This window comes from Callorhinchus milii, unplaced genomic scaffold, assembly GCF_018977255.1.
Source record: "Callorhinchus milii isolate IMCB2004 unplaced genomic scaffold, IMCB_Cmil_1.0 Scaffold4, whole genome shotgun sequence".
In the NCBI taxonomy this organism is placed as follows: domain Eukaryota; kingdom Metazoa; phylum Chordata; class Chondrichthyes; order Chimaeriformes; family Callorhinchidae; genus Callorhinchus; species Callorhinchus milii.
In genome coordinates this window covers 15,590,959-15,602,932 of record NW_024704745.1, presented here as the reverse complement: position 1 = coordinate 15,602,932, position 11,974 = coordinate 15,590,959, and the positions used below count along the sequence as shown (strand labels likewise).

Sequence of the window (11,974 nt, the reverse complement as noted above, 5' to 3'; positions counted from 1 at the left end):
TGGGGGCCAGTGTTTTGGGGCCAGTGTTTTGGGGCCAGTGTTTTGGGGGGCCATGTTTTGGGGGGCCAGTGTTTTGGGGGGCCAGTGTTTGGGGAGCCAGTGTTTTGGGGGCCGTGTTTTGGGGCCAGTGTTTGGGGGCCAGTGTTTTGGTGGGCCAGTGTTTTGGGGCCAGTGTTTTGGTGGGCCAGTGTTTTGGTGGCCAGTGTTTTGGGGGCCAGTGTTTTGAGGGGGCCAGTGTTTTGGGGCCAGTGTTTGGGGGCCAGTGTTTTGGGGGGCCAGTGTTTGGGGGGCCAGTGTTTGGGGGCCAGTGTTTTGGGGGCCATGTTTTGGGGGCCAGTGTTTTGGGGGCTAGTGTTTGGGGCTAGTGTTTTGGGGGCCAGTGTTTGGGGGCCAGTGTTTGGGGCTCGTGTTTTGGGGGCTCGTGTTTTGGGGGCCAGTGTTTTGGGGGCCAGTGTTTTGGGGGCCAGTGTTTGGGGGCCTGTTTGGGGCCAGTGTTTTGGGGGCCAGTGTTTTGGGTGCCAGTGTTTTGGGGGCCAGTGTTTTGGGGGGCCAGTGTTTTGGGGGGCCAGTGTTTTGGGGGGCCAGTGTTTTGGGGGACCAGTGTTTTGGGGGGCCAGTGTTTTGGTGGCCAGTGTTTTGGGGGCCAGTGTTTTGGGGGCCAGTGTTTTGGGGGCCAGTGTTTTGGGGGGCCAGTGTTTTGGGGGCCAGTGTTTTGGGGGCCAGTGTTTTGGGGGGCCAGTGTTTTGGGGGGCCAGTGTTTTGGGGGCCAGTGTTTGGGGGACCAGTGTTTTGGGGACCAGTGTTTTGGGGGACCAGTTTTTGGGGGACCAGTGTTTTGGGGGCCAGTTTTGGGGGGCCTGTGTTTTGGGGGGGGGCCAGTGTTTTGGGGGGCCAGTGTTTTGGGGGCCAGTGTTTTGGGGGCCAGTGTTTTGGGGGCCTGTGTTTTGGGGGCCTGTGTTTTGGGGGGCCAGTGTTTTGGGGGGCCAGTGTTTTGGGGGGGCCAGTGTTTTGGGGGGGCCAGTGTTTTGGGGGGGCCAGTGTTTTGGGGGGGCCAGTGTTTTGGTGGCCAATATTTTTGGGGCCAGTGTTGGGTTCGGTTTTGGCGACAAATATATTTTTTAATTTTTGGCAAAACGCTGTTTCCTGTCGATCAGAGGCACACAGCACCTGCTGTGCCGAGGCCAGGAGCTGGGGCTTTAGACTGGGGCCGTCTGAGAGATAAACAGATAATAATGATAATAATAATCCTTTGCATTTGATATAGCGCTTTTCACGTCGCGAGGACGTCCCAAAGCGCTTCACAGAACACACTGTAAAGTGAATTGACCGTATATTTGTGGGCGAACGCGGCAGCCAATTGCGCACAGCAATGTCCCACAAACTCTTGTAGATTGAAAATGACCAATTTGTTATTGGTTTTTTTTGGAGGGATTATTATTAGGCTCTGTGTGGAGTAAGGAAACTTGCCCAAGGTTTCGCCCTGTGCCTGGAATTGAACTCAGGTCCCTCACTTGCAAAGCGAGTGCTCTAACCACTGAGCTACAGGACTCGGTTTCACAGGGAGGGAGCAGCTGGAGGCTCAGAGTGAGTGTCTCAGGAACTCCCTTCCTCACTCCTTTCGCCTTGCCCACCCCCCCCACCCCCACCTCGCTTGTGGGAATGTCCTGTCGTGGCTCAGACAGGGTTTATGTGAATGTAGTGTCACTGATTGACTGACTGACTGACCGGAGCTGCACCAGTGAGCAACACTGTCCATCCATTCAACTGCAATGTTCAGCTGAATGCCATGAATGGAAAGGATCTTTCAGCAAACCATTCAACCTCCTTAAAAGACTTGGCGTCCTTTTGTTGTGCAAAGTCTCTGATTCCAATAAATTCGCCATTTCTGATCCCCCCCCCATTCCCCAATTCTGAGCGTTTTGTTTTCCACTGGAAATCGTAAATGGGTGGGTGTCCTGAATGACATCGCCGTATGTACCACAGTGTTAATACCGGGACAATGATCAGTCAAACTTCCTGCTTCTGCATAACATAACACTCCTGTGGTTAAAAAGAAATAAGTGGGAACCAGCGCCCAGACACGTAAGCCACGTCCTTCCAGGTAGAGAGGCTGCAGAGGGAGAAACAGGCTGCAGTGTTTTCCTCTCGTCTTAAAAGGATTCATTTCAGGATGGGATGTGTTGCTTTCAAAGCCCGTCCCCGAAGCCAATCCAGGATCCTGATGCTGGGACTGGATTACGCCGGGAAGTCCACACTTTTGTACAGGTTAAAGCTGAATGAGAGGATGCAAACTTCTCCCACGGTGGGGTTTAACGTGGAGACGATGGGGGCCGGGAAGAAGGACTCGGCCACTATCTGGGACGTGGGTGGCCAGGACCAGTTACGAGCTCATTGGAAGGATTACTTGGAGGGCACCGACGGTCTGATCTTCGTGGTGGACGGTTCAGATCGGACCCGCCTGGGGGTTGCCGGAAAGGAGCTCAGGCGCGTCCTGAACCACACGCACCTGACCGGTGTCCCCTTCCTGGTGATTGCCAACAAGCAGGACCTGCCCCGGACCGTGGCGCTGCAGGAGATCATGGACACACTGCGGCTGAAGCGCTGGCACGACAGGGAATGGGACATCAGAGCTTGCAGCGCTCACACCGGGGAGGGGATCGCACAGACCAGGCAGGCTGTAGCTGCACTTGTCAAGAGAGCGCAACTCAAGAAAAGGGGCCTCGGTTCTCCCAGTCTCGTAGGGACCGAACACAAGAGAGAGGCACCGGCAGGGGCTGACTGTCCATCTGGGAATGGATCACCATCTGCATCTGAAATACGCCCGTGTCCACCCACTGCCACTCACACACGACACCGGCAATGCTGCACTCAGGACTGAGTGGCGTTCAGCACATCCAGACTCGTGTCATTCAAGACTCGTTTCCTGCAATATGGGACAATCATGTCAATCGTTGCTTTTTGTTTTCTCTCTCACTCCTGCTTCACTGAAATGCTTCCCATACAATACCAGACTTGACGAAAATGCAAAAGGTTTAAGATTCGTTTGGACAAAAGTTCACCTCCGGCCTAATGCTTTCTTTACAGTGCGTACACCATATGCTGTGAAGGTACAGAAATGTTTCATTGCATATTGTTATTTGAAGCACGACTTTCCCAGCGAGCAATTAAAGAAATTCGAAATAATTAAAACGCCTCCACTTTCTGTTTTAGACGAATAAAGTTCATTAACATAATCCTTTAAGAGCCATCATGGAAGCATACTTCATTAGTTCAGCAATGAAAATGTATTTGATAAACATAAATGTTTTTTTGGCGTGGGCTGACACGTGTGGAAACCCATCACCGCTAAAGAGTGTCCACACCAGACTATATTACAGCATGTAGGCAAACACAGCAGCAATGTATGCACAGCAAGTTTCCACAAACAGTCATAAAATGAAGAACAAATTGCTACCAATCCTCTGGACTGCACTTCTCCACTGTACACCCAGGAACTCAGAGCAACGAAGAACTATTTGAACACACACGTAGAATGATTACAACAAAAAACAGACAATGTAAATCTGAGATTTCATGGGAAAAAGTCCTTTGCCATCAACACTGCATTTCTGGACCCAATCTGCAGAATTATTACGATACAATATTTACTATTATATTCAATTGCCTGTACACTCAAGACAAAGTGGTGGATTCTGTTCCTGGATCATCATGGTTCAGTGGCAATTCTGTGCAGCGAGTGAGTTCCACAATCTACCTGACCTCTGTGTGAAGTAGTTCCTCCTAAAATCTCTTTTAGATCCCACAGTTGCTAACTCATACTTCAGAATTTAATTGAACATCATATATTCTCAGATAACCATGTTATGAGATGTTTACATTGAGATGATATATGGAGACGCAACTCCCATGAAACCAGCAGAATTGTTAGAAGAATTAATTATTAACTTGAACAATCTGATTATTGCTTCATTATAAAATCACTGAACTCAATTGCACAATCAAAGAATACACGGGAAACATTACACAAAACCTTCAGTAATTTAGTTACAGATTTTATCACACCTCATACCCAAGATTAGTTAATACAGTAAAATTCACATAAGTCATATCAGTGGGAGCATAACATTTAATATGACTTACTATATGTCTGAGTTGCAGACAAACTGTATAAGTCATAGAAACGGTTTCTCCCTGGTTACCTTATCAAAACTCATAATTTTAAACATTTCATTAAGTTTTTACAATTTATAAATATTGTTATGGACTCAGCATCAACAGCCATTTGTGGCAATGCATTTCATATTCTGCTAATCCTGTGTGAAAAAAGTTTTCTAATGTCACCCTTAATGGCCTTAACGTACATTAAAGTCTTGCTTGGGATATTATCTATAATGCTAGACAAGTTCTGGAGAAAGTACTCACTCAGAAAGAGGCAACAGGCACTGCTTCCATGGGAGAGGGAGTGGAGGCACAAGTGAAAATATTAGTAAAATGGTGTATCATGAATCCACTCTGTGTACTATTTTAATTGAAGTGAATCATACAGGTTTAATCCTTGTGATATCCAAATGCTGGAAGTATTTAAGTGAATTTTACATCTAACTTACAATTAAAACAAACCACGAATGATAGCCTCCCACCTATTCTCTCCAGTTATTTACTTATTTAACAATAATTATTTGCTAATTTAATACAGAAAAATGTTGCAGCCCCATGTCATGATTGAGATGAGTACATCCCCTACCTTTGACATTTTGATTTTTCAAGATATTCAGTACTGCTTATAGATGAATCTAACTCTAATTATCTAATGTTAGATTTTTTTGAGTTGTAAGCTATAAAATGTTGTAGATATTTAGTTTAGTTTATTTTTTATTTTATTTAAATTAAATTACACAAGAAATCTAAGTGTTGGGAATGCATGATTGATCTCAAATGTTCAATCCTCTTTTTGGCCATTTCTATGAACTAGCAAATACGTTAGTCAAGTTTATTTTTCCCATTGGTCCTAATATTAAAGATGCACATCATCGCACAAATCATTCCTGGTAAAGATTCACTTGCTTTCCAGTATGCCATTCCTCAGTCTAATTTTTTCACTGCATCATTTTTCTTTTGGTGCATTTCCTTTAGGGCTAACCACGATTGCCACAGTAACAGCCCTGGCACTATTACCCAAACGCTGTTAAAGAAAACCAAGTAGACCCAGAGGTACAGCCAGTTGCTGGTGTTCAGGTTGGGGCTCCCAATGAGCCAATCAGGACAGAAGGTCATCCAGCCGCCATAGAGCTCACAAACACACAACGTGATCTGCACAAAGTGCCTAAAACATAAGAAAGGATTCATTGTGTTAATATGCAGAATTGAATGAGTTTGTCGGTCTTCAACAATTCATTTTGTTAATAATATTTCTGGTGCTACTCAAATTTTAACCATTATTAGCTGTGCGTAAAAAAAGTGCTTTGATGTGCCGTTTAATTACCTTTTTTTTTGCTGTCTCCTATCTGTGCTATCATTCTCTTTCGAAAAGACTCCTGATAACTCGTCACTCCAAGGGAAAAGGCCTCAGTGACAAGTTATCCAGAGTGGCAAGTTAGGCCGATGTATAAATGTTACATATGGCCAAGATGGTGATTTAAGTGACGGTGACAAATTAAGCCAGGGTTGAGTTATCAGGAGTTTGTGGTATTTTGCTTGGAGAACATGAAAAGAGAAATATTCAGGTAAGATTTTCCAGCACTAGCTTTGTGGGTCTGATGTGGCAATATTGTAAATTGTATAGTTCATACCTCAAGAGGAGGTAAACTTGTTTGATTAAAAAAAAATCCAGTCTCAAATAGGATTTGTAGAAGGAAAAATCCTTCTCTTGGGAATCAGAATGTGCCAGAATTAGCTCCTCACAGCTCTTCAAGAGTTTTCTGGCAGGGAATTGGATACATACTTGAAAAGACGGGGAAGGCTATGGGGTAAGAGCAGAAGAGTGGGCTCATTGGACAGCTAATTGGATAGCTCTTTCAAAGAGCATGATTAACCGAATAACCTCCTTCTGTGTTGCACGATTCTATATGAATCTATGTCTTGGTCACCCCACATCTGTTGGCAGTTTATCTAGTTTTGGTGAGTAGTTGAGGTCTCCATCTATTAACAATATGCCTTCCATTTGTGGAGCCAATGACTAGAGGATTGCTGTTGGGCAATTAGGAGTATCCGCATTCATTTCTTCTGCATTCATTGCACGTTAACATATACATTCTCTCCTACATTGATGAACAGAAAACATTTCCTTTGAAACTTTTTCTTTTTGCAGTGCAAATGATTGAAAAGCAAACTTATCCTAAGTACCAGATACTATTTCTTTTTATGAGTTTATACTCTGCTTAAAGGCGGAATTTCAATTAATAAAATTCCAGTCTGCTTACCTGTAATATTTATCTTTGACAATGGCATATATGAGAATCAATGCTAAAAACCCACACAACACAACAGTGAGGATTTCTAGTGATACAATTGTGGGATCGGAATAAAGCCATCTTGCATCTGCGTTTCCATACTCTTTCCCTGGAAAAATATAGATATTAAAAGGAACAAGATTGACGTCAGCCGGTTTCCCTTCCAATATTGGTGACATGGAATTTAAGTGTACCCATTTATCGTGCTCATTACAGTAATAATGAGGCATAACTGGACACATTTATTGAAAAGATAAAAATCAATTGATGAATTAATAAGAAATACAAAAGCTACATAAAAATCTGTACATTTAAGAAATATATCCAATTTAATTAACAGCTCCTTGGTCCTTACACTTCAGGAACCATTGATGTGCGAGCATTTCAGAGACAGCAGGATGTCTCTTTGTCATTCACTTGTGATAAATGGGCATTGCTGTCTGCAAAGTGGCTGCCACATACACCTAAACAATACATATTTACTACACTCAATAGTAAGTCTGTGAAGAGATCTCAAAGATGTGATGGGGCCACTATATCAAAACATTATTCTTTTAGTATTACAAACAAATAATAAAACAGCAATAACAAGTTTACATTTAAACTTGTTATTTAAGTTTACATTTAAACTTGTTATTTTGTGAAAAGTGTTTGTATAAATATAACATTGTTCACATAATAAGAAGTTTGGGATGACAATTCCGAGTGCTTTAAGTCAACTGAGCGTCTGAGATAGGGGTGGTGGGGGTTTGGGGAACTGAGGAATAAGAGGAAGGAACAATGAGTGACCAAAAGTGTGGTCAAAAGGCTCTTAAAGACAGACTTCAAAGGTGGAGAGGGAGAGGACAAGCCAAAGGGAATCTGAAATGGAGTTTCAGAGAGTGGGGCAGAATGGTTGAAGGCTTGTCCACTAATGGTGGGGCAGGTTAGACAGGGGACATGAAGTAGGTGGTGTTTACTGAACAGAAGGAGCAGCTGCAGCAGTTATCAGGAGGTCACAGAGTCAGGGTGGGACGAGGCCATAGTAGGAAATTTCTGAATATTAACTATAATAATTTAAGAGCTAGATGCTCAAATGATCACATTAACCCAGACTGAAGAACAAGATAATCTCACCATAAAAACAATAGTCATCATAGATGTGCAGCAGATTTATTACCGGAAAGTTTTCAAAACTTACATAGAACAGCAAGGATGTTATCATATTGTGCCACTGTCCCAAACAAGGACATACAAACAAACGGACCCTCCTGCAAAATAAAAATAATATTAATTAATTGTTAATTGTTGTTAATTAATTAACTGTCAAGTGCTCCGGGATGCTACCCTGCGTGAGGGGCGCTATACAAATGCAAGTTGTTGTATATGCATTCTTTCTTCCAGATGGTCCCTCTGATTGCACATCATCCATCTTTTGTGAATTAAATCATCAGGTTACAAAATTACTGGGGGGTGGGGGGGGGGGGGGGAAGGAAAGTTAAGAAATTCTCACCAGGAGCTTTTCTAGGAACACACTTTTCAAGGATATATTTAGCCTTCTTTTATGTAATATCTCAATTTGGTTGTTTGAATTTATGGATTTCAATAGAACTTGTTGTAATTAACTCTGCATGAGCCCTGACCAGCAGGGGAGGCCGAGGCTTGGTTTAGGAGGACCAAGCTCTTGACCCCCCCCATCGCGCCCCACCCCCCCCCTCCCACCCGGCCCCCAGACCAAAGGAGCACTGCAACTGGTGGACCTGGTAGGACTAACTCAGGACTGGGTAAGATGAAGGCAACCCAAGCACCTGGGAAGATTAACCAAAGATGTACCAAATAAAATGGTACCGTACACTAATGGGGAGAAATTACCACCTGCTGAGAAGCTTTCTGGATTTTTTGGTCAGGCATGTTTGACACATGCTGACACCCATCACCTTGCTTAACCCAGACTGAGAATACCATGTATCCCACCTCCACACAGAAATCCCAGAGATAGACTGTTGGAATGGAATGCATCTCTCCCTGGAGGGATGCATCCTGCTTACGTAATTCCGGAAAGGATTAGGCACAGGTTGGCAAGAACGAAGGCTCGGGGGACCCCAGAGCGTGCGTTGCCGGGGTACACTTCATTCTTGAATGCATTCTTTTCTTGAATGTCTCACATTCTTTAAGGTCTTGCCCCTCCCTACCTCCGTGACCGGATAAAGCTTACCCATCTTATCTACCCCACCCCTCCCACCACCATCCACTACCTTTAAAGCCTACTACAGTGAGCCAACAGTAAACCTGTGGAACAGGCTCCCTCGGGAGACGGGTGAAGCAGGAAGTGCTGATTCCTTCAAACACAGATCAGGGACGGTTTTCTTTTAGGGAAGTAACATTTACGGGACGTAGTGCATGGGTAGTTCGGGACATAGATGCACCCGACCACCAGGAAGGTGGAAGGCCAACGCGAATGGACGTTGTCTTTCACGTAGCATTTCTTACGTTCTTACGTTAAAGCCTCTTTTGTTCCTTCCTCGGTTCCCCCCCACCCCCCACCCCCCCACCCCTCCCAACTCCCAACCCCAACTCAGGGTCCCAGTCAGCCTTGGGACATCTTTCCAAAGCCTCCCATAAATAACCATCGACTCTTGCACAGCTTCATCCTCAAGGCTCTCACGCATCCTCTCAGTTGGACCCCCCATTGCACCGTCTGTTGCAGGTTTGGTTTCCCCCAAAGTCCGGGACGGTGATTGCATCCCTTTTACGGTGATAACGCGTTCACCGATTTCTGGGGCGATTCCCTCGGCTGTGTCCGAGGATTAAACTCCCGCAGCAAAGCAGCGTGAAATGTCAGCGTCCTCGGTGTTCAACCGGCGCCCCGGGGCAGGGCAGGGACTGGGGACAGGGCAGGGACTGGGGGCAGGGCAAGGACTGGGGGAGGGCAGGGACTGGGGGCAGGGACTGGGGGCAGAGACTGGGGGCAGAGACTGGGGCAGGGGCTGGGGGCAGGGCAGGGGGCAGGGCAGGGGCTGGGGCAGGGCAGGGGCTGGGGCAGGGCAGGGGCTGGGGGCAGGGGCTGGGGGCAGGGCAGGGACTGGGGGCAGGGGCTGGGGGCAGGGCAGGGGCTGGGGCAGGGCAGGGGCTGGGGGCAGGGGCTGGGGGCAGGGGCTGGGGCTGGGGGCAGGGGCTGGGGGCTGGGCTGGGGGCAGGGCAGGGGCTGGGGCAGGGCAGGGGCTGGGGGCAGGGGCTGGGGGCAGGGGCTGGGGGCAGGGGCTGGGGAGAGGGCAGGGGCTGGGGAGAGGGCAGGGGCTGGGGAGAGGGCAGGGACTGGGGGCAGGGGCTGGGGGCAGGGCAGGGGGGGAGGGCAGGGACTGGGGGCAGGGGCTGGGGGCAGGGCAGGGGCTGGGGCAGGGGCTGGGGAGAGGGCAGGGGCTGGGGCAGGGCAGGGGCTGGGGCAGGGCAGGGACTGGGGGCAGGGCAGGGGCTGGGGCAGGGCAGGGACTGGGGGCAGGGGCTGGGGCAGGGCAGGGACTGGGGGCAGGGGCTGGGGCAGGGACTGGGGGCAGGGACTGGGGGCAGGGGCTGGGGCAGGGCAGGGACTGGGGGCAGGGGCTGGGGCAGGGCAGGGACTGGGGGCAGGGGCTGGGGGCAGGGGCTGGGGCAGGGCAGGGGCTGGGGCAGGGGCTGGGGGCAGGGGCTGGGGCAGGGCAGGGACTGGGGGCAGGGGCTGGGGGCAGGGGCTGGGGGCAGGGGCTGGGGCAGGGGCTGGGGCAGGGCAGGGGCAGGGCAGGGGCTGGGGGCAGGGGCTGGGGGCAGGGCAGGGGCAGGGCAGGGACTGGGGGCAGGGGCAGGGACTGGGGGCAGGGACTGGGGGCAGGGGCTGGGGCAGGGCAGGGGCTGGGGCAGGGGCTGGGGAGAGGGCAGGGGCTGGGGCAGGGCAGGGACTGGGGGCAGGGACTGGGGCAGGGCAGGGGCTGGGGGCAGGGGCTGGGGCAGGGCAGGGGCTGGGGCAGGGCAGGGACTGGGGCAGGGGCTGGGGGCTGGGGCAGGGCAGGGGCTGGGGGCAGGGGCTGGGGCAGGGCAGGGGCAGGGCAGGGGCTGGGGGCAGGGGCTGGGGGCAGGGCAGGGGCAGGGCAGGGACTGGGGGCAGGGGCAGGGACTGGGGGCAGGGACTGGGGCAGGGGCTGGGGGCAGGGCAGGGGCTGGGGCAGGGGCTGGGGAGAGGCAGGGGCTGGGGCAGGGCAGGGACTGGGGGCAGGGGCTGGGGCTGGGGGCAGGGGCTGGGGGCAGGGCTGGGGCTGGGGCAGGGGCTGGGGCAGGGCAGGGGCTGGGGCAGGGGCTGGGGCTGGGGGCAGGGGCTGGGGGCAGGGCTGGGGCAGGGCAGGGGCTGGGGGCAGGGCTGGGGCAGGGCAGGGGCTGGGGGCAGGGACTGGGGGCAGGGCAGGGGCAGGGGCTGGGGCAGGGCTGGGGCTGGGGGCTGGGGCAGGGCAGGGGCTGGGGGCAGGGGCTGGGGGCAGGGGCAGGGCAGAGACTGGGGGGAGGGCAATGCACCGTCTGCAGGGAACTTACAAGGGTGAAGTGCACGATCGCATCGTAGCAGAGCCACACCAGGGCGGCCCTGTCCGGGGCTGAGCAGCGCCTCCCGACCCTCCGCGCCACAGCCGCACCGAGTAACAGCTGAGCAGCGCAGCCCAACAGCGGCCACACACACCCGGCACCCGGCACCGGCCCCGGCACCGGCCCCGCCGGGCTGCTCATCCCTGCCCACCGCACCGCACCGCACTGCACTGCCCACCGCACCGCACTGTACCGCACTGCACTGCCCACTGTACCGCACTGCACTGCCCACCGCACCGCACCGCACTGCACTGCCCACCGCACCGCACTGTACCGCACTGCACCGCACTGCCCACTGTACCGCACTGCACTGCACCGCACTGCCCACCGCACCGCACTGCACTGCACCGCACTGCCCACTGTACCGCACCGCACCGCACCGCACCGCACCGCACTGCCCACCGCACCGCACTGCCCACCGCACCGCACTGCCCACCGCACCGCACTGCCCACCGCACCGCACTGCCCACCGCACCGCACTGCCCACCGCACCGCACGGCCCACTGTACCGCACTGCACCGCACTGCCCACTGTACCGCACTGCACTGCACCGCACTGCACTGCCCACTGCACTGTACTACACTGCACTGCCCACTGTACCGCACTGCACTACACTGTACTACACTGTACTGCTCACTGTACTGCACTGCACTACACTGTACTACACTGTACTACACTGCACTGCCCACTGTACCGCACTGCACTACACTGTAATAATAATAATAATAATAATCCTTGCATTTGATATAGCGCTTTTCACGTCGGGAGGACGTCCCAAAGCGCTTCACAGAACACACTGTAATGACTGTATATTTGTGGGCGAACGCGGCAGCCAATTGCGCACAGCAATGTCCCACAAAGTGTCGTAGATTGAAAATGACCAATTTATTATTGTTTTTGGTTTTGGAGGGATTATTATTAGGCTCTGTGTGGAGTAAGGA

General features: G+C 51.2%; 2 protein-coding genes across 2 annotated transcripts; one reads left to right on the top strand and one right to left on the bottom strand.

Moving 5' to 3' along the window:
* The first annotated feature begins 1,565 nt into the window (after positions 1-1,565).
* arl11 (ADP-ribosylation factor-like 11) lies at positions 1,566-3,144 on the top strand. The gene is made up of 2 exons (XM_007884877.1): positions 1,566-1,584; positions 2,170-3,144. The coding sequence occupies exon 2, from the start codon at positions 2,171-2,173 to the stop codon at positions 2,876-2,878; it is 708 nt and encodes a 235-aa protein (XP_007883068.1). The 5' UTR covers positions 1,566-1,584; position 2,170; the 3' UTR covers positions 2,879-3,144.
* A 58-nt stretch (positions 3,145-3,202) lies between these two features.
* On the bottom strand, positions 3,203-11,208 carry ebpl (EBP like). Its single transcript, XM_042334742.1, has 4 exons — positions 10,986-11,208; positions 7,630-7,699; positions 6,420-6,558; positions 3,203-5,323 (listed from the first exon to the last, which is right to left on the bottom strand). Exons 1-4 carry the CDS (start codon positions 11,172-11,174, stop codon positions 5,083-5,085), a joined length of 639 nt encoding a protein of 212 aa, XP_042190676.1. The 5' UTR covers positions 11,175-11,208; the 3' UTR covers positions 3,203-5,082.
* Between the last annotated feature and the right edge of the window lie 766 nt (positions 11,209-11,974).

Bases quoted from the DNA above. Each gene is read 5' to 3' on its own strand.
- arl11 (XM_007884877.1), top strand. From the start codon at position 2,171: ATGGGATGTGTTGCTTTCAAAGCCCGTCCCCGAAGCCAATCCAGGATC.
- ebpl (XM_042334742.1), bottom strand. From the start codon at position 11,174: ATGAGCAGCCCGGCGGGGCCGGTGCCGGGGCCGGTGCCGGGTGCCGGG. The intron at 7,700-10,985 runs GTAAGTTCCCTG...TTTATTTTGCAG, and splicing joins CGATCGTGCACTTCACCCTT to GAGGGTCCGTTTGTTTGTAT. The intron at 6,559-7,629 runs GTAAGTTTTGAA...ATATTTTTCCAG, and splicing joins TAACATCCTTGCTGTTCTAT to GGAAAGAGTATGGAAACGCA.